Genomic DNA, 20,460 nt, shown 5'->3' on the forward strand with positions numbered 1-20,460 from the left:
GGCAAGCCAGTGGAGCTGAGTGGTTTAAGAGGAGGCTGGTGGGAAGCTGAGCGCACCTGCTGGGAAGGGGGTTACTGGTAATTACAGAATGGGGGCTAACAGCACTCTCCCGCAACGTCACCATATAGCACCCACAGGGAACCAGCAAACCAAAGAAAATGGGAGAGAAATGCGGAAGGCGTAATGCAAGTGGCTCATGGTTTAAAAGAGTTACAAAGGTTGGGGCACATGGGTGCCTGGGTGGCGTGGCTCAGTGGGTTAAGCCTCTGCCTTTGGCTCAGGTCATGATCTCAGGGTCCTGAGATAGAGTCCCGCATGAGGCTCTCTGCTCAGCAGGGAGCCTGCTTCCCTCTCTCTCTCTCTCTCTCTCTCTCTGCCTGCCTCTCTGCCTTCTTGTGATCTCTCTCTGTCAAATAAATAAATAAAATCTTAAAAAAAAAAAAGCTATAAAAAAAAAAAAACCCAAAGGTTGGGGCACCTGGGTGGCTCAGTGGATTAAAGCCTCTGCCTTCAGCTCAGGTCATGATCCCGCCCCGCATCGGGGTGGGGAGCCTGCTTCTCTCTCTCTGCCTGCCTCTTTGCTTACTTCTGATCTCTGTCAAATGAATAAATAAAACCTTAAAAAAAAAAAAAGAGTTACAAAGGTTGCTACCACTTCCTTTGCATTTTAAAGAGGATATATGCCCCCTTCCCCCACAGTTATACTGTCCTTATTACCCAAGGAGTTCCACGTAAGAGAAAGAAAAAAACACTCTGGTAAGATCTGACTTCTTCCTTAGGGTGCTCCCAAGAACATTACAATGAGGATATGGGAAGCATGGTTCCTAATCACTTTTGGGGCCTGAGGGATTTTGCAGAAGGCACTACCCCAAGCTTATAGGTCTTATTTCTGGAAATAACCATGAGACTTACTATATTTAGCGATAGAAACACAAGTAAGGTTTTGTTTTTTTTTTAATGGCCCATGCATAATTTTTTTGGTGACACACTTCTGTTTTCTTGTGGTTTTGACGGAGGCCTTAAGATTTGGTTTGGGTATTAAAAAAAATTTTTTTTAAACAAAAATACTGAAACTTTCCTCAGGTTGTCTGTGATAAGCACAATATCGGCCACCCAAAGATGTCCATGTCCTTGTCCCCAGAACCTGTGAATATGTTTGGCAACCTTAATTCTGGGTTGGCAGAACAGCCTATCAGCTGTTCTTAACATCCTGGACTATCCAAGTGTCCAGGTGGGCCCAGTGTGATCCCAAGGGTCCTTAAAAGTGGCAGAGGATGGTAGATGAGTCAGCCCGAGGGAGAAGGGACTGTGACGGAACAGCACAGACAGATGCAGTGTTGCCGGCTCTACAGATGGAGGAAGGGGCCATGAGCCAAGCCATGTGGGCAGCCTCCAAAAGCTAGAAAGGGTGAAGAGACAGACTCTCTAATAGGGCTGCCAGAAAGAAACTCAGCACTCCTGACACCTTCTTCTTAGTCTGGGGTCAGATTTCTAACCTCTAGAACTCCAGTAAGAGAATAAATTTGGGTAAAGTTGCTAAATTTGCGATAATTTGTTAAAGCAATCACAGAAAACTCATTCATCTACCTTCTTTATGGTAATGCTAATCCTGAATGCCAACTCCTTAATTTGCTTTGGATAACTGTGAGATACGAATCCCATGATAGTGATTATGCGTTCAATAAAGAGGGAAGCTTCAAGTCAATCAGACTGAAATTACGGACCCTTTCAAAACAGGATCAAACAAGGCCAGAAGGTCGGCAACTGCTCCAAATTGTACCCTCTGGGGAGTACACTCCTGCAATTTCATGATGCTCTGGCATGCCTCAGATTTTAAAATGTTAACACACATGACTGGCTCCTGCCAAATTTAGCCAGGCATTCTTTAAAAGAGGAAAAATATACTCAGTTTCTATACTCTTTACCTGAAAAAAAACTCATCACTCAGTGTAAATTGTTACTTGTAAGGCCTGTCTGTAGAGACTCTTCAAGAACTTCATCTTAGTGGCTCAAACTTGCAAATAATGCTGATAATGTCAGCAGCTGGAACTCCACTGAGAAGGGCACTAAAATCTGTGCAATGTCCATTAACATGGTACTTCTATCAGTATTCATTTCTCCACAAAGTGAAAACAGATTAGAGAGGACCTCAACAGAAAGGACATACTTAAATTTTTGTGGCTAAGTGCCAAAACCATATTTTTACTTCATAGCACTGCTAAATCATACTAATTTGAAAGTCAGAGAACAGGCATCGTTTACAAACAGTAATAGTAATAGATTGAATAAAGATCTAAGTCAAGAGGAATATCAAATACTTGGCTCTATTTTATGGTAGCAGGAGATGTCACGCATTACTGTTAAAAGGACGGATTTGAACTCAAGGGAATCTGTCATTAATTTATCATCACCTTTTGCCTTTGAATCTGTGCGAAAGGTTCAGCCCCCAAGTCTTTCTCTAAGAGCAGCTGTTACATGTGGGTGCCTCTTCCTGGGTGCTGACACTAAACACCAAGGCTTTGGCGGTAACGTGAAGAAACCAGATACACATCTGAGAACCTGAGACAGCCATATTGCTTATATGGTCAAAACAGAATCTGCTCCTGGGGCTTAAAAAAAAAAAAAACAACAAAAAACCACGACGGTGAAAGAAAGCCACCAAAAGGCTACTATGAACTTAATTTTGAAAATAAAGACAAGCTCCAGGCACTGCCTACGAGAATGAACCTGGGAATATGAGCTGATGGGAGGGCAGGAAGGGGGATTTGATAAGTCTGTGGTATCAATAAGCACCCACAAGATTCGTGTGATGATTAACACCGGCAGGACTCAGTGATTTTGTGCTGTGGAATTTCCAGGGTTGGCTCAGAGGGTGACTAACTGATGAAAGAAAGGCACAGAGGACTGGAAGAGGGACTTCCTAAGCTATTGGCCTAAGCATCTTCTTTTTTATACCTTTTTTTTTTTTTTTTGGAAGCTCTTATCAAATGATCTCTTGTCCCATAAAAACTTTCCTTGGTTAGAAATTTATTTTTCTTTCAATTCATTGCCTTCTAAAACTATATTCACAAATCACAACAGAGATCCAAGTCAAAAAGATACATACATAAAACACCTTATTCACCATGAAGACTAAGACCTACATCTCAAATATGATTCAAAGCATTTCACAAACAGATGGATGCATGGGGCAGAAGATGGGCACAAAACACATGGTCTCCCATGTATAAGAACATGGACAGGTGGTCAGTCTTCTCTGGAAAAAAATGAATCAATATTATGAAACGTGAACATGCTAAATGAAAGACACAGTCCATATGGGTTTCAGTTAGCAGATATCACAGACACCTATACTCTTAAAAAGGCTTTCTTTCCTCACCTGCTGCTCGGCGAGCCTCTTCTGGATCTCTTGATCGTCACAGACGTCATAGACGACGGGCTTAGAAAGCTCGGACTCGATTCGAGCCAACCAGGTACGAAGGTTGCTCATGGTTTTGTCTAACTGCTGTATAAAAGCAAAGGTCTCCTTCAGCTTCTTCACCCTAAATGTATTTGTGGGGGGAAAAAAAATGAGGTTAAAGAAAAAAAAACCCACCACAAAGCCCAACATTTAGCAGTGACAAGAAGGTGCTAACAAAGGTGTCACAGCGTAAAAAGCAATTTATGTCAGTTACTGATTTTATAGCAGAAACAGGTCTCAAGTCACAGGAGTTTTCACAGAATAGGTGACACTTTACAAAACTGATGGTCTGGTTGATTTTCAAATGGGCTAAGGGTTCATCTACCCCTGCGAATGCGAAGTTCTATCATTCCCAAAGTGGGATCCCCTGAGACCCAGTACATTTTTCTAGGGCTCCAGAGGAAAGAGGAGATGCTATCTCATTCTCTCAAGATTAAAAGAACCCCATGGGGGGCACCTGGGTGGCTCAGTCAGTTGGGTGTCCCACTCTTGGTTTCAGCTCAGGTCAAGATCTTGGCTGTGGGACTGAGCCCCTTGTCAGGCTCGGCACTCATTCTCTGCCTCTGCCCCTCCCTCCCACATGCACATGTGCACTCTCTATAAATAAATAAAATCTTTAAAAATAATAATAAAAAAATAACCACACTTGATTTCTATCCAGTTTCTTTCTTGGGTATACCCAAGTTTGCAGCAGCCGAGGATGTCCCCCAATGGTTTAAAGATATTACATTATTGGCTCCTTTGGTGGCATCTGGCCCATGCTGCTTCTCGGGGGACTCTCTTCTCGAGCAGGCACAGAACATGACTGTGCCAAAGCCCACCACGTCTGGTCTAAGGGTTGAGGGAGCTTTATGTATAAACCCAGCCCATTATGGGACAGCTGTATCAGCCAAAAGGGGAACAAGGAGTGTGCTGGGGAACAGGGCAAAGATGATGTACAAATGTAGTCCTAAGCCATCTGCCTCCTACACAGTGTGGAGCGGATCTGAACACACACACACCGAGTCCATATGTGTGGTGAGCTCACTGGGACATTGGCGCACGGGCTGTCAAGGGGAAATGCCGCAGTTGCTAGGAAAATAATCTTCATGTAGATCTTGGGGAAAAAAAAATTCTTCTATAAACTGCCCTCATGGAAATTTTAAAGTGAGTGAGGGCTTATTCTGGTGACTTGTGGCATTATCTTTTTTTTTTTTTAATTATTTACTTATTTGAGAGAGAGAAAGCGAATGAGAATGCTAGTGGGGGAGGGGCAGAAGGAGAGAATCTTCAAGCAGGCTCCCGGCTGAGCATGGAGCTCAACACAGGGTTTGATTTTACCACCCATGAAGCCCAACACAGGGCTTGATCTTACCACCCATGAGATCATAACCTGAGTGGAAACCAAGAGTTGGACGCTTAAACGACTGAGCCTTCCAGGCACCCTGATCCGTGGGATACTAAGTGAATCCCTGAGACTTGAAAGTAACAGCTACAATGCAGAGTTCCCAACTATTAAGACTCATATTATAAGGTGCTGTCAGAACTCCATCCTGTAGCACTAGAAAGAGAAGCAGAGGCACTGAAAGTTGCCAGAGTGCACTGTATTCCCTGTTACCATCATCTCCTCTTCCTGGACTGCCTGTGAACGGCTCCCAACCACCCTCTTTGCCCTCCTCCCCTACCCAGCTGTGGTTCTGTGGCCAAAATGCACATTCCGGATGGTAAGTCTGATCTGTTCCTGCTCAAAGGCTTTTACAGTCCTCACCCCACCCCAATGTACCAGTTTAACACCCTGACCTTTGCAGGTCCTCAAGTGTTCACAGGTCCCCCCCCTTCCCTTCTCCTGGAGCATCTACCACTGCTCACCAAAGACACTGGGGGCCCCTCGCCCAAGTGCTCCCTGGGACCTCCTGCCCTGTGTTGCGTCTGCACCGCTCCTGAGAGCGGGCCAGGCTGCACGGGGCTTGTTGCCTCTGCGTGGGCAGAACCCTCACTCCGCCTGGCAGGCAGAAGGTATCGATGAACATTCACTGCAGAATAAATGTGTCAGAGCACTTCCATGATACTGCGTGTGTTTGAATTTTTTATTTTTGCTTATTTTTTTTATTTCTTGCATCCTACCATCAATCAAATCAACCCTGGGGACTTTCAGCTCCAGCTCTATTAGCAGCTAGTTTTAGGATTTAGGGAAAATCCCTTTACTTCGGCATCCTTATCTCTAGTAGGCTTCTGAGGTCCCTCGAGCTTCAGGGAGGTGTTTATTATCTGGGTCAAGTTAAGGCCAGAGTTCTGGAAGGGAACAGACCTGGCGCTAAGTCCCACTGTCCCATCCATGAGCTGTGAACCCCTGCAAGGTGCCTACCCTTCCTGATTCCCAGTGTCCTTATCTGCAAAATGAGCCAGCTTGCAAGTAGTCACGAGACCGAAACAAAAGGACATGTGTAAGGTCTCTGGTGTAGAGTAAGCACTCGGTGTAACACTAGCTTATTCCTGCCAACTGGGATTCCATGATGCTACAGTAAGAGCTCATTTATAGGGCACTGGACCTTACAAAGTCCTTTCGTAAATGTTTATTCTCAACTCTGCCATGAGGTGGGCAGGCTTGGGAGGAGGCCATGGACTCATGGAGTCTGGTGGTAAAGGGCACAGACTTTGTGGGCAGGGCCTGAGTTTGAATACTGGTTCTGTTTAAGCTCATCTGAAAAGCTGTGTTAACACTAGTTATCTCTTCCTTCCCTGGGTGGCTGAGAGGGTTGAGTAAGATATAAACACATGAATTTTATCTGGCACAGTGCCTAACAGAGATCAATGCACAGAAACCACGATCGAGATGATTTTCATGGCGGTATGTTTTTCTAAATTACAGTCCTACTGCAAACACCACAAGGAGGTCCTTTCAAAGCCACAAGATGATTTATTAAAAAGCAAGTAACAGAATCTGGGGCCAGGCCTGGATGCAGCTGTAACCTAGATCCCGCCTTTGTTCCCACAGCTTTAGAGGTACACCCTTCCTCACTCCAATATCCTGTCACCCTGACTGCCTAGGGACCAGAAAGGACACTCCCAACAATGCCAGAGAACTGAGAACCCAGGCCCTACGGGATAAGGAGTCTTTCACGCAGTTTGCAAGGGGCTGCCCTTTGGGAAGGCTCTGGCTGGAGAAGCAGCCTAGCCCTGAGAGCTTCAGAGAGGTGGGCAGAGGGGCTCAGGCTTGGCGGCTCCTGCATGGATCTCCTGTCTCCCCCTCTATTGGGCACCTGACCCTACCCCATCCTAAGTATCCCTGCCTCTTTCTTTAAAAAAGAAAAAGGCTAAAATGTAAATGACAGGAGGGAGCAAGAGGCAGAAGAACCTGGGTGCAGACACAGAGAGGTAGTGATCATGAATCCTGGTCACCCCAGGGTGGGGTGTGCAGTAAGGGGAGGGGGGAGTACAGAGCAGATGGAGGAGGAATTTACTTGGCTTCCCCAGCCCTATCGTACTCCAGGCCAGTGGTGTGCGAAATAGAGCGCTTAGGGCTGCCATGGAGTATGTGAATAAAATTAAGACTTTCTACTGCTACTCCATTCTTTTTAAACGTCTACATCAGGTATACTTTCTAATTCAGGGACTTTATGATTATGCGGGACAGCTACAGAACATGCGCACATCTACCTGTGCCAGGCTCACGATGCTTCATTTATTAGCGACTCATTTAATCCTCCCAGCGATGCCTAGAGATCAGTACTGTTAGCATCCCCTTCGACAGGCAGAGGTAACTGTGGCATAGGGATCAAATAACCTGCCCCGGCACGTGATTTATTAAATGGCAGGGGCAGGACTCCAAATGGGTACCCTGGTCTGGAGCTGCTGTGCTTCCACCCTTTCCTCACGGCAACTCAGGTAAATCTGCACACGTTAGCATGTGAGCTAGTATCAAGCACGGGATGGTTTTCGTTGCTGTTAGGGACCATGACAGGAAGTGCAGTCTCCTGCCTCCGGGTACCCCGGGGGGGCAGAAGGCCATCCACCAAGTGCTCTCCTTTGGGGACCCACATCTGCCCTTCTGTAATTCACTTCAACAGGCATTTAACCATGTGCTTTGTGTTGGATCCTGTGTGGATTCCCAACGGTTCAAAAGATAACTGAAATACAGGTCTTATACCCACGGAGCTCATGATCTAATTCAGATCGAATTTTGGCAACTAATACAACATAGGAGGTGCTCAATAAGTATCTTTTGAATGAGTAAATGATGCTTACCTTCAAATTTATTTTCATAAAATAAATTTTATGAAATTTATTTTCATAAAAGACATGGCTACTTATATATTAAAGGAAAGAAATTGAGGTCAGAGCACCCTCAAGCCATCTTGCCACAGAACAATTTGCTGCCACATTACAAGGCCTATAAGCTCCCAACCCTTGGTTCCCTGTGGGGCAAGCAAAATACTGACAAACAAGCACACAGATCACACATACTCTTAGAGCACATGGAAGAGGAAGGGAAGGCAGGAGGAAAAGACAAGAGGTTGCCAGGAAGCTACAAAAGATTCATCTAATCAGGATTTAACCTACTTCTAGGTCCTGACCCTCTGACAGAAGGTGTAATATCCAAAACCACATTGTGATTTAAAACATTTTTTTCAGGGGCACCTGGGTGGCTCAGTCGTTAAGTATCTGCCTTTGGCTCAGGTCATGATCCAGGGTCACAGGACTGAGCCCCACATCAGGCTCCCTGCACATCGGGGATCCTGCTTCTCCTTCTCCTGCTCCCCCTGCTTGTGTTCCCTCTCAAGTTGTCTCTCTATCAAATAAATTAATTGATTTTAAAAAACCACATTTTTTTCAGATAATCATGGTACAACTTACTCTAGGAACCATCAGCTGTACTGTGGAGTTTGTATTATTGTACTCTATACAGATACTGTAATCTAATTATCACCTTTCCCAGGCCAGGAAGTATGTGTCATTTGCCAACCCAGCAACCAACCTCCATACTAGGCCTCATTAATATCACTCTTGGACAAATTTAAATCTCGAGTTAATATTGGCAAACAAGGCAAGCCATTCAGAATCCAGCTTATTGGCCCAGGGAAGCAACCACAACATTGCATGACATCAACCCCCCCAGGCAGTTTGTTTCTGTAGCTCCCTATCTCTTACCCAGGTGCATTCAACAACCTTGCTCACCCGTGTAGTTCAGTAAGTCATATTTTCCCAGGAAAAAATAAGTGTGATTTCCTGAGTTGAATTCTAATCCCGAGGATTAGAAAAACAACATTTTTTGGTGCGAAGGGAAAATTTTACACCTGTGTAGATTAGGGGAAGATCTGGATCGAACTGAAACATTTTCATATGAAAGGAACAAAATTAAGAGTTGTTGCTAAGAGTAGCTACAAATTAGAAGATCATTTGCAGGGATTATGGGTAGAAGTGCAGAAAATAATCAAGGTGAATTAAAGTTTTATATTAATAGCGACAGATCAGAACAGAATACTTATGAACCCCACTCTGTCTCCAAAACAAACAAAATCAAGTCTGGTTAGTATCATTCTGTGTATCAGACCTAAGTCTTAAAATGTATGGTGGAGGCTTTTATTATCGAATTCATCTCTATTGAAGAATTTACATTTCAGTCCTATTTTCTACGTGCTAAAGGGTCTACAGTTAAACTATGAAGACCTCAGATCATCATAAATTTAAAAAAATCCCATGCCAATGTGGACAGCATAACTTAAAAAAAATGCTAAGGAAAATGAGACGGTCTAAGTATCTGAATTTATGCTAAAGCAAACAGATACTCAAACTTGTGGGGCAGCTGTCAGTTGCTAAAAACACTGTACAGATTCTGTACACATGCATCTTTTTAAATGACTGAACAGCTTTATGGTAAGATAATCGATTACTCCAAGATCTTGAAGCCCTGATGTGGGGAGGGGGGGGCATGGACATCACGAGATATTTGAGCTAATCGCCTCTCCGAAGCATTTATGTCGCCAGAGGACTTCCATTTTCCACATAGCATCACCATCCCTGTCCCCTGCTTGTCAAAGGCTGACTGCAGACACCACAGGCGTGCGGACCCGGGAGAGCACCCATCCCCCCCAATGGCAGAGCACACACACTCCACAGCCACCATCTCTCGGCGTCGGTCACTCCTATTGTAACCAACACGAGGGAGCGAGGGAGCGAGACACACAGACAGAGCAGCCGTCCCTCGGCCATACGCTGCGCTGATGGCTGAAATGGCACTTACTGTTGATGCGAAAAAACCATTCCTCCCGGTCAGCGGCAGCTCCGAGCTCCCGGCTGCCTCTCCACCTCCCTGGCCGAGGCAGCCCCTCCCCCTGCGGCCGGCGGCTCCATCCCTGTACTCAGCATCCTCCGCGGCGGCCGCCCTCCCGCAGGCTCCCGGCCACAAAGCAGCGCCCCCAGGAAGGCAGCCGACCTGCCTCCCCGCTCACTGCATGTTTTTAATCTCCGTTTTCTCCCTGGCAATAAACAAATATCTCCACTCCTTCCTCTCTCGAGCACACATACACACACAGTCTTTGTTCTGACGCGACAGGATTGCAATGCTGGGGGAAGAAAGTCCCAGTGTTATCTTGGCTATGGGTTATTTATGAAGTGCTGTAAACCGAGGGAAGAAACATTCACATTTGCGGCATGGAAAAGAGGATTTCTGTTGTCTTCAAATCAAATTTGTTTCAGGTTTGAAAAAAAGGGTGAAATCGGAAGGCCTTGAGTGCAGCAGAAATGCCTTCCTGGGTCCTTCTGAAGAAATTTCTGGGGGGTGGGGTGGGGTGGGGATTCTGCCCTGCCTTTTTAACCCTGCGCATCTTGGTTTAGGGAAGGCAGAGAGTTCATTGAGTCCATTACTCTGCTTTTTTTTTTTGGGGGGGGGGGTTATATCTGTGTATATCTATCTTATAATACAAATGGAGTTCAAGACTTTGCAGAGGAAGGAATTTTGCAGTTTTCCTTGTTAGCTCCTCCCAGGGTTTACCATAATGTCTCTGAAAATTTCTCCACATCCCTAACCCTGGTTTCTCTAGGAGAGCCCAAGTGGCTGTTTACCAGAGCACCCCTGGTTTGTGTTCAGTCCCTTTTAGGCTCACTCTCAGCCTTATTTTAAGTCTCAACAATATCAATCATTTTTCATGGGTCCCTAAATCCCAACATTTAGTAATTATCACATCCGTACCTTAAAAGACAGAGAACACATTCTACACCAGTGAAATCAGGGAGCACAGATTTAGAAATACTTCCTCCAAATGCAACATCTAACTTGTGCTCATGTGCTTAACTGTCCCTGGGACCTGCTAAACACGGTCCCCAAAGCCTAGCACACTGGGCCTGCTGATGCTGCGGGGTGCCACTGTCCTCTGAGCACACTGGTGGCTGCGGTCTCCTCGAGGAAGTGCCCCAACCCTCAGCAAAGCATTTCTGCAGGCTCCAGGAGCAGCAACCCCATACTCCAGAGGTGCAATGATCAGGCTGGTCAGAAGGAAAATGGAAGTGGGGAGGCCAACCTCACATCTGGCTCTCCCTGTGCTAAAATCTGTAAGCCCTTCCAGTCCTACTGGATCAGGCTGTAGCAAGTCAACACTATGACTAGCAGCATTGTCTGGTCTCCCAAAATAACCTTGAGAAAATACAGATAAAAAGACAGCAAGGAAAAACTTTATCAATTTAAAAGGCACACATCTCCCTGCCCATTCTGCAAGGGACGGAAAAACAATCCCAACACGCAGTTGCCATGGTAATAACTGCTACGTTTAAATGACAACATTTTAACTGCTACTATTATACAACAGGGGGGCTTTTCATATTGGAAGGTGAAACGTGAAAATTATGCTTAGTTGAAAAGTTTCTTTTCATGTCCTTGATCCTTCTGATGGTGAGACAACTATCTAGTCCAACAGGGAGGGATCCTCTGGGAGCATGTCTGAGTAAGTCCCTCCTTCCAACACTGGCCCAATGGTGCCAAGTCTCTACCATTTAGAGAAATGAAGGCGAAAGGTAAAAACATTGATGACTTTTTTTTACATTAAAAAAACAAAACAACACCATGTTCCCTTTTTCCGTAATGAACATCAGAAAATACGGATAGGCACAAAGAAAATTACAATCATCAATGATGTTAACACCAAAAGATACCCAATATAAACATTCTGGAGTAAGTCTTTCCACTTAGCTGTCCCTTCTGTTTTAGGCGCGGATACCACGGCCCCAATCATTCACACATGCTGCTAGAGTCTTTAAAAAAGAGGCTCCACTCCCCTTGGCCTATTGGCCCCATGTCTCTGAAGAGGCTCCACAACCAGCCAGAGTGACTCACCAAAGACACACACTGGCTTGTCACCACAGGGCTCCTGCTACACAGGACGGAGTGAAGGCTGTGATTAATGAATGGTGAGAAGGTTCTGGGAAACAAAAGTAGATGGATTTTTAGGGAGTCCAACTACTGGGTTTCTGAAATCAACGTAGGCACAGGTGAGCAGTGTCACACTGAAGTCTTCCTCTGGGAGGAGTCCCACTGAGGGCAGGACACTGGGGAGGTGTGTGTGTGGGAGGAGCAGGACCCTTTTTTCAGACCTTTGGTCTCTGCTGGCTAAAGCAAGTGAACTTGGCATCTTTTGTCCCTCATCCTGCGCCCAAAGTGCTCCCACTAATAGGTAGCCTACCTATCCCCTCTAAAACAAAGAATCGAACATGCTGGTAGTTCTGAGAACTTCTTTAGTTGTCTCTCCTACATTCACATTTTGTGGGGTCTGTTCTCAAAGACATTATCTAAGAGAACATGGGGAAGGAGGAGCTAATAGCTATAATAAATTTTAAACAAAAATTTTAAGGAGACTTGTTTTTTAAACGAGATTTTATTTAGTTGAGAGAGAGCTAGCATGCAAATGGAGTGGGGGAAGGAGCAAAGGGAAAGGGACCAGCAGACTCTGCGTTGAATGCAGAGCCCAGCCAAGTGGGGCTTGATCGCACGACACAGAGATAGTGACCTGAGCCAAAATGAAGAGTTAGCCACTCAACTAACTAAGCCACCTAGGCAACCCTTAAAATATTTTATTTTTAAGTAGCCTCTGCCCCCTATATGGGGCTTGAACTTACAATCCCAAGATCAAGAGTTTCAAGCTCTACCCAATGAGCCAAGCCTGATGCCCCTATAGCTTCAATTAAAAAGAAAAAAAAAGTTATCTTTCTTCATTTAGTTTGTCCATTAAGCATAGCAGCATATAATTAATATTTGTCTTCAGATCAGATTGGGTTCTAGAGTAATCACACCATTTGCCAAAAAATATACAGTGCTTCCAGTGGCCTTTCTGGGGGTCTGAGTGGCTTGGTTGGGTGTCCAACTCTTGGTTTTGGATTAGGTCATGATCTCAGGGATATGGGATCCAGCCCTGCGCTGGGTTCTGCATTCAGTGCAGAGTCTCCTTGTCCCTCTCCCTCTGCTCCTTCCCCAACTCATACTCTCTCTAAAATAAAATAAAATCTTAAAAAAAAATAAAATAAAATCTCCCCCCCCAAACAACCCCTCCCCCCAAAACAAATGGCCCTTCTGTTGATGAAATGAATAGCATTTTTTAAAAAGATTTTTATTTATTTATTTGACAGACCTCAAGTGAGCACAAGCAGGGAGAGCAGCAGGCAGGGGGAACGGGAGAGCAGGCTTCCCGCTGAGCAGGGACCCCCCCAAAGTGGGGCTGGATCCCAGGACCTTGAGATCATGACCTGAGCCGAAGGCAGATGCTTAACCACCTGAGCCGCTCAGGCGTCCATGAACAGCATGTTTTTAAAGTGGTGAGATGTTACAAATACAAGCTGCCCAAGGCCCACGAGAATGCTAGAAGCTCCTGCAGCAATTCTGAGGGAGAGCCAGTTACTGTGAACTCTGATGTCTACATCAGGGCCCGTGTAACTGTATGTGAGGAATCAGCATTAAGACTGACTGAGGCTCCCCAGCTCCCTTCTTTGATTAGTTGGTTATTTCGGGAAATGCAGCCCTCCGGCTCTCTGATTTTATAAAAGCTGAAGAACACTTGACAAGGAGAGGAAGAACTGTGGTCTGGGTCTGAGCTTGCCCTGCTCGTCTGTGACATACAACCACGGTGAACCGCGCCAGAGGGTAACAGTGTGTGTGGCCGGACGGACCCATCACTGTCATGCTTCCTCGGCCACGCTCTTGTGCAGGGTTTATCAACAAGGAGACCAGGGCTCACAGGGGGCCCAAGACTGGTTTGTAGCAGGTGGCAGGTCCAGCATCTCTGACTCATGGGGCAGCGTGGTGACACTTTGCCCTGCTGATCACTCTAGCTCTCTGTTGCCCTGACCAGCGCTGCGGCCAGTACCCGGGCACTTGGGAGAAATGCTCATGCTCAGCCCCACCCAGACTTACAGAATCAGAAGCTCTGAGCCCAGCAACCCAGGTTTTCATGAGCCACTAGATTCTGTTGCATGTTTAAGTTTGAGAACTCATGGCTCTGGAGTAGACAGTACATTCCACACTGAGTTCTATATTTTAGAAAAATTCGAATAATCCACCTTGAAAAGGCCAGGTCTCAAAGAAGCCCAGCTGGGGTGCACGGTGGAGCATGACAGCCCGCCCCTGGTGCCATCCCCACCCTGTGCAGCAGAATCCCCTCTGCCCTGGGGTCAGTAATTTACCCTCTCTGACCTGCAATGTGCCTCTCGCTAAAATCGAAGATACTGCCCTTGCAGGATTGTGGCGAGAAGGAAAAGGATTTATACAAGGAACCTGACTTCCAAAACAAACAACACTGGTTTCCGCCTCTATCCATCCCATCACGAAGCCTACTACTTGAAGTGGTCAGAAATTTAATGTTTTTAGGTAACCCTATCTCAATATTTTACCAAGTCTTCTGAAATTTACCTCTATTTTGCTGAGAACATGCCCAAAACAGGCCTTTAAAAAAACCTTATTTTTTTCTTTTTCAATGATTAAATCTGACTTACTGAGGTCATAGACATTTTTTTTTTTTAAAGATTTTATTTATTTATTTGACAGACAGAGATCACAAGGAGGCAGAGAGGCAGGCAGAGAGAGAGGAAGGGAAGCAGGCTCCCCGCTGAGCAGAGAGCCCAATGAGGAGCTCGATCCTATGATTCTGCTCTCCATCCCTGAGATCATGATCATAGTCAAAGGCAGAGGCTTAACCCACTGAGCCACTCAGGCACCCTGAGGTCATAGACTTTTAAACACCATTCTAAACTTTGAAGTTAAATGCTTAGACTTAAAGTTCTGAGGTCATAAGGCTCTTTACCTATGCAGGGTTTCCCTCCAAATCTTACTTACGAAATGCTTCGGCAGCTACGGGGGTGAAGCAAAACACCGTGAGCAGGAGAGGGACGGTGAAATGGTGTCCAGAATTCTGTGGGCTAATGGCCTGTGCATCCTGCAGGGCTACAGGTTTGGCTTGGCACCGCTCAAACCTAAATTCTGCAGCCTGGGCCCCCAACCCTCTTCCCCAGTGGGGATGCCTCTGTGTAGGAATCAGTGTAATCAGTGTCAGAGATCAGACAAGCAGCTAATTCTACATGAGGCTGATTGACAGCAGGTCCCAGCTCGCTGCCTCAGTCCACAAATTCACCTGAAGGGCAAACTCCGCTCGGAGTTTCTTAGGCTCTCAGCCATCTGTCTCACCTAGTTTTTGCTTTAAGGTAAGACAAGTTACTCCATTTTCAGTTTTGAAGGATTAGGCTCTCATTCACTCTACTCATTATAAACCAGAAGAGTCTGGGGTAGCAGGGAGGCAACACCAACTATGGGTTGAAACCCTGGTGGCCTCATGTGCTGGCTATGTAAGTATGGGCAAGTTACTTATCTTCAGTGTCTTAGTTTCCTTATCTATAAAATGGGCTAACGGTGTTTATCTTTCAGAATTACAAAGAGGACTACGTGCAGTCATACATAAAAAGCACATGGTCAAGAATATAGCTGGCAGCCAACATATTTCCTATTATTTCAACTCCTTACTTTGCCAATTGCTCCCTCAAAGATGACTAATGAAATTTCACTTGCTGTTTTATCTCTTTCCCACCAAAGAACTGGCTGAAGACAGGCAGCCAGAGAGAACAGAGGAAAAGCAAAGAGCCTATTAAACTCCAAAGTTACAGAACCAAAGCATGAATGATTAAGAACAGACTGTGACTCTAGTCTTCAGGAAGCATAATCTAGACCTTCCTCCTCATGAGCCATAAACAGGTCTGATGTCCTCATACCCTCCATCAGTGCTAGGTGCCCAAGACAACTTAGGACATAAGGACAGTGTCAACAACGACATACTAGACACAATTCATCCAATAGAAACGATCACATTCTTACGCACTGGAATGTTCATTTCAACAAGCATCTGAGGCACAGTTTTAAGCGCTGGAAATAAGACAGTCCAAGACACTGGTCTCATGGAGGAAAGATCGCTCAGTATTAGACACAACTGAGGGACTCCTCCTCCCATTCAACAGACATGGTACTTTGTCTTAGAGTCTGAACAAGGACAGTGATAACAGCCAAATATTGGCTCCCACACGCTGGTCCTGCACCACATGCGAGACATGCCATTTACCCTCACAGCGGTGCTGTTAGACACTCTCTGCAGATTTGTAAACTGAGGCTTAGAAGGGTTAGGTACGACTCAAGTTTCTGCCATAAGTAAGTGAGAAGTCAGGACATGCGCTCAAAACCTGCGCTCTTAATCCTTATTTGGGTTACTGCAATGGATTTTTTTTTTTCTTTTTTTCTTCCAACTGGCACAAAAAGAAGTCAAATTCAGCCCAGCCTGTGCTGCCAGGCAAATCACCCTAATATTTGTCTTCAGCAGGCCTTCAACTGCTAGAGAACCATGAATGAGTCAGACTTGACTTACGAGGCCCAGTCTTCAGCTGAGTTTGAAGATCTTCTAAGCTTTAGCCCCATCCCACCTCTTTGGCTTGGTCTCCTCTATTTGAACCCACAGAGCTTCTCGTCATTTCCTGGAAGATTTCCATGCTGCCCTATCTCTGTACCTTTTTTTTTTTTTTAAGATTTTTTAAAAATTTATTTTGAGAGAGAAGGTGAGAGAGAGAGAGAAAGCACAAGCAGGGGAAGAGGCAGAGGGAGAAGCAAACTCCCACTGAGCAAGGATCCTGATGTGGGACTTGATCTCTGGACCTTAGGATCATGACCTGAGCTGAAGGCAGATGCTTAACAGATTGAGCCACCCAGGTGCCCTGGTGTACCTTTTTTAAAAAAATATTTTACTTATTTATCTGACAGAGCAGGCAAGAGCATGAGCAGGGGGAGGGGCAGAGAGAGTTGGAAGGGCTCCATCCCAGGACCCCGGGATCATGACCTGAGCCAAAGGCAGACGCTTAAGCGTCTGAGTCACCCAGACGCCTAACTCTGTACCTTTCTGCTCACAACACACGTCTATCTGTGCTAGCAGTAACATTCAAGGATCCCAACCTCTCGCACAGGACCATCTGGTAACACCCCTCTTCTGTAAGGCTCTTCCTAATCCCCACCCCCACTCCAGAAAGAAGAGCTCTGAGCTCTCAGACCACTTGGCTTTACAGCTGCTCCCATTAACGTAATTGACTCATCTTACTTCCTGTCAGTAAATTCTCACAGCACTTAACCTGGCGCCCTTGCTGATTGAATTGGGCTCACTTAGGGTTTACAGTAACAATGAGGTCAAGGAAATAAATGCCAAATTATTAAGAATATCTTATTTTCATTACTCCCTAATTCTTCACTCTCCTTACAGGTTCTCCTGTGTATTCCACTTTGTATGTTATGAGAAAGACTCATCCGGCTGGTGTAAACACAGAACCACGTGAGTGGTCCCAGAACTGAGTGACCCTCTTCTTTGTATGGCAGGTTGCACGTAAAAAACACTTTGGTTGGGGTCTGTCTTTGGAGAGAGAATTTGAAGACAAAAGGCCCTTAAAAGCTTGGGGTGGCATCATTTTCATTAATTTGTGAAGGGAGATAAAATTACTGGTCTTATTTCTGATAAGGTTGTACTAGAGAATTTAACTTTGATTTGTGGCCATAGACATGTCTCTCCAATCCACATCTTAGGCCCAGATGTTCAGCGGGGCCTGGTGCGCTGAGCACATACATATGGAGGACCCCTGGCTTGAGTGTGCCAAAGCCCCGCAGGGAGGATGGCCAGGAACCTGCAGACCAACATCTAGAAATCAGGCCCAGGTCCTGACCTATTTCATTTGCCACCTATCAGCAGCAACAGGCAGGCATAATTTTATTTGAGGGATGTGCAAATCCTCAAGCAGAGTTAAAATTTCTAAACCTCTTCAAGGATCTCTTCCCATATTAAATTTCCAACTCTCGCTGAAACCTAACTTGGTATGAAATTTTAAGCTGAAAAAAAATACTAAAAGGTCATATGCTAAAATACGATCTTCCTAAAATGTTGAGAAAAGAATTTCCACTCATTTTTACCAAATTTTGCCTTTCTCTCTAAGCTTATAAAATGGCTGGATTGTCTTAGGGGAAGACTGAGCTCAGTTTTTCCATCTGTGAAGTAAGCACTGCACCTAGGAAAGAAGAATGACTCGTAGGCCGTTTCTCACCTTGATCCGATGACATCAAAGAGATGCTGCCAGCGGTCACTGACTTTGTTGAGCTTATCCTCGATCTCAGCCGCTCTTGTCTTGTTGCTGGCCTTCATCAGCTGCTCGCCCATGTGCTTCAACCGTAACTTGTTTTCACTAAACAAGTTTATTTCTTCCATGCAGTCCTGGCAACAGCACCAAAACACAAGGCTTCAGTTACTACTAAAAACTCATTTCTTTGCCAATTACAAGCATACAGCTGCCTCTTAAAAGAAAAAGTTCCAAAAACTTCTCACACCTGTGAATGCAACTTGTCAGTGAGTAGCTACAGTTAAACCACGCCCACTTGGCACATGTGTAATATGGAAGGCAGTCCTTACGGGTTTTGTTTGGTTTGGTTTTGAAAGTAGGCTCCGTGCCATGAGATCAAGACCTGAGCTGCCAGGTGCCCCCAGTAGTTACTTTCTTCATTCAGTAGCCCTGGTTTCCCCTCCCAGATTTGTTCAAATCTAACCTACTAGGTCACTGAGGGCAATGGAGTGTAACTGAATTAGCCTATAATATCACTAAGGGCCCTTTTGGATGACCGCACCAAGAACGGCAGCCCCCCTTTTTAAAGATTTTATTTATCTGAGAGAGTGAGTGGGCGAGAGCACCTGAGCATGGGCAGAGGCAGAAGGAGAAGCAGACTCCCCTGCTAAGCAGGGAGCCCAGCGCAGGCCTCGATCCCAGGACCCTGGGATCACGCTCTGAGGCGATGACAGATGCCCAATGGACTAATCCGCCCAGGTGCCCCAAGAATGCTCTTTCTGCCTTTCCCTGTGGTGCCTGGTGGCCCTTTCAGAATTATAAGCCCAGTTGCTGCTGGCCCCGCCCTTTTGGCGAGGACCAAGCCTTCACAGCAACAAGCAGAGAAGTCTGGTTGTGACACACGCTGCGGGTGTGAACTCAGAGAGCCAGACTTCCTGAGAGAAAGCCCAGCAAGCACCTTCCCTCACCCGAATGGTCCCACATCTCCCGTCTCTCTGGGATCCTCACTTACCAGCTTTTCTTGAGAAGGAACGAAACAGTGATAAAGGCTCTCATAGTTCTGCAAGGGTATTAGAACTAGATCTGTAATGTTACGCCACTCTGAGCCTGTGAGTGAAGGCGGAAAATTCCGAGGCAGTCGTGACTCCTACCCTGGGGGTACTCCTGCTTACCTTCTGTAACCTCTCAATCATTTCTTCAATACCAATATCTGCAATCTGCAGAATTTTGTTTTCCATCTGCACCAGCCACGCGCACATCTCTTTATTTTTTTCACTGAACACAATCCATGAGTTGAGTCTGTCTTCAATCTCCTGTTTGCGTATAGCCACCTGGGAATGAAAATGCATTTGGAAGCTGAATACAGGCAGGAAGGAAAGCATTTCTTTTCCCTTCCCCTCATTAAAAAGAGTATGAATTTCATTCATCTTCATCAGTAACCCTACAGACTTAAATCACTGTTTACCTAACACCTAGGGGTTCAATATGGATAGTTATACCTTTGATAAATGCCAGAAAAAGCAACAAAATAAAGACCGTGTCTGAAATGTAACTGACTGAAAGAATTCAGCTTTATCCAATGCATATCTATTATTACCAGGTTCTGTTAAAAATTAGAAACAGGGAAGGTTAGATAAATACATTAAAACATCACCTCAGGGGCGCCTGGGTGGCTCAGTGGGTTAGGCCTCTGCCTTTGGTTCAGGTCATGATCCCAGGGTCCTGGGATCGAGCCCCACATCAGGCTCTCTGCTCAGCGGGGAGCCTGCTTCCTTTCCTCTCTCTGCCTGCTTCTCTGCCTACTTGTGATCTCTATCAAATAAATAAATAAAATCTTAAAAAAAACACAAACCCGAATTTCTTCTAATCCCTGTTCTTTCAACATACTTTTTAAAAAAAAGATTTTATTTATTTATTTGACAGAGAGAGATTATAAGTAGGCAGAGAGGGAGGCAGAGAGAGAGGAGGAAGTAGGCTCCCTGTGGAGCAGAGAGCCCGATGTGGGGCTCGATCCCAGGACCCTGAAACCATGACCTGACCTGAAGGCAGAGGCTTTAACCCACTGAGCCACCCAGGCACCCCTCAACATACATTTATTGATGGCTTGCTACATGCTCATTTCAAGTTTTATGACCCAAATCTTTTTACCTGTTTAAAAACAATCAAGTCCTAATTCCTATTTAAGACCAATGTCCTGCCTATTTAACTTAAAAACTATTATCTAGGGGCGCCTGGGTGGCTCAGTGGGTTAAGCCGCTGCCTTCGGCTCAGGTCATGATCTCAGGGTCCTGGCATCCAGTCCCGCATCGGGCTCTCTGCTCAGCAGAGAGCCTGCTTCCTCCTCTCTCTCTCTCTGCCTACTTGTGATCCCTCTCTATCAAATAAATAAATAAAATCTTTAAAAAAAAACTATTATCTAG

At 45.5% G+C, this 20,460-nt stretch overlaps 1 protein-coding gene across 16 annotated transcripts in view; it reads right to left on the bottom strand.

The window, feature by feature from the left end:
* SYNE2 (spectrin repeat containing nuclear envelope protein 2) overlaps positions 1-20,460 on the bottom strand; it is a 330,800-nt gene that overhangs the window by 19,814 nt on the left and 290,526 nt on the right. For all 16 annotated transcript variants that reach the window (XM_044231769.1, XM_044231767.1, XM_044231774.1 and 13 more), the window contains 3 exons: positions 19,213-19,371; positions 18,029-18,195; positions 3,380-3,542 (listed from right to left, as the gene is read on the bottom strand). In XM_044231769.1, coding sequence (XP_044087704.1) covers positions 3,380-3,542; positions 18,029-18,195; positions 19,213-19,371 — 489 coding nt within the window. The remainder of the gene's footprint in view (positions 1-3,379; positions 3,543-18,028; positions 18,196-19,212; positions 19,372-20,460) is intronic.

Source organism: Neovison vison, chromosome 13 (genome assembly GCF_020171115.1).
Source record: "Neovison vison isolate M4711 chromosome 13, ASM_NN_V1, whole genome shotgun sequence".
Lineage (NCBI taxonomy): Eukaryota > Metazoa > Chordata > Mammalia > Carnivora > Mustelidae > Neogale > Neogale vison.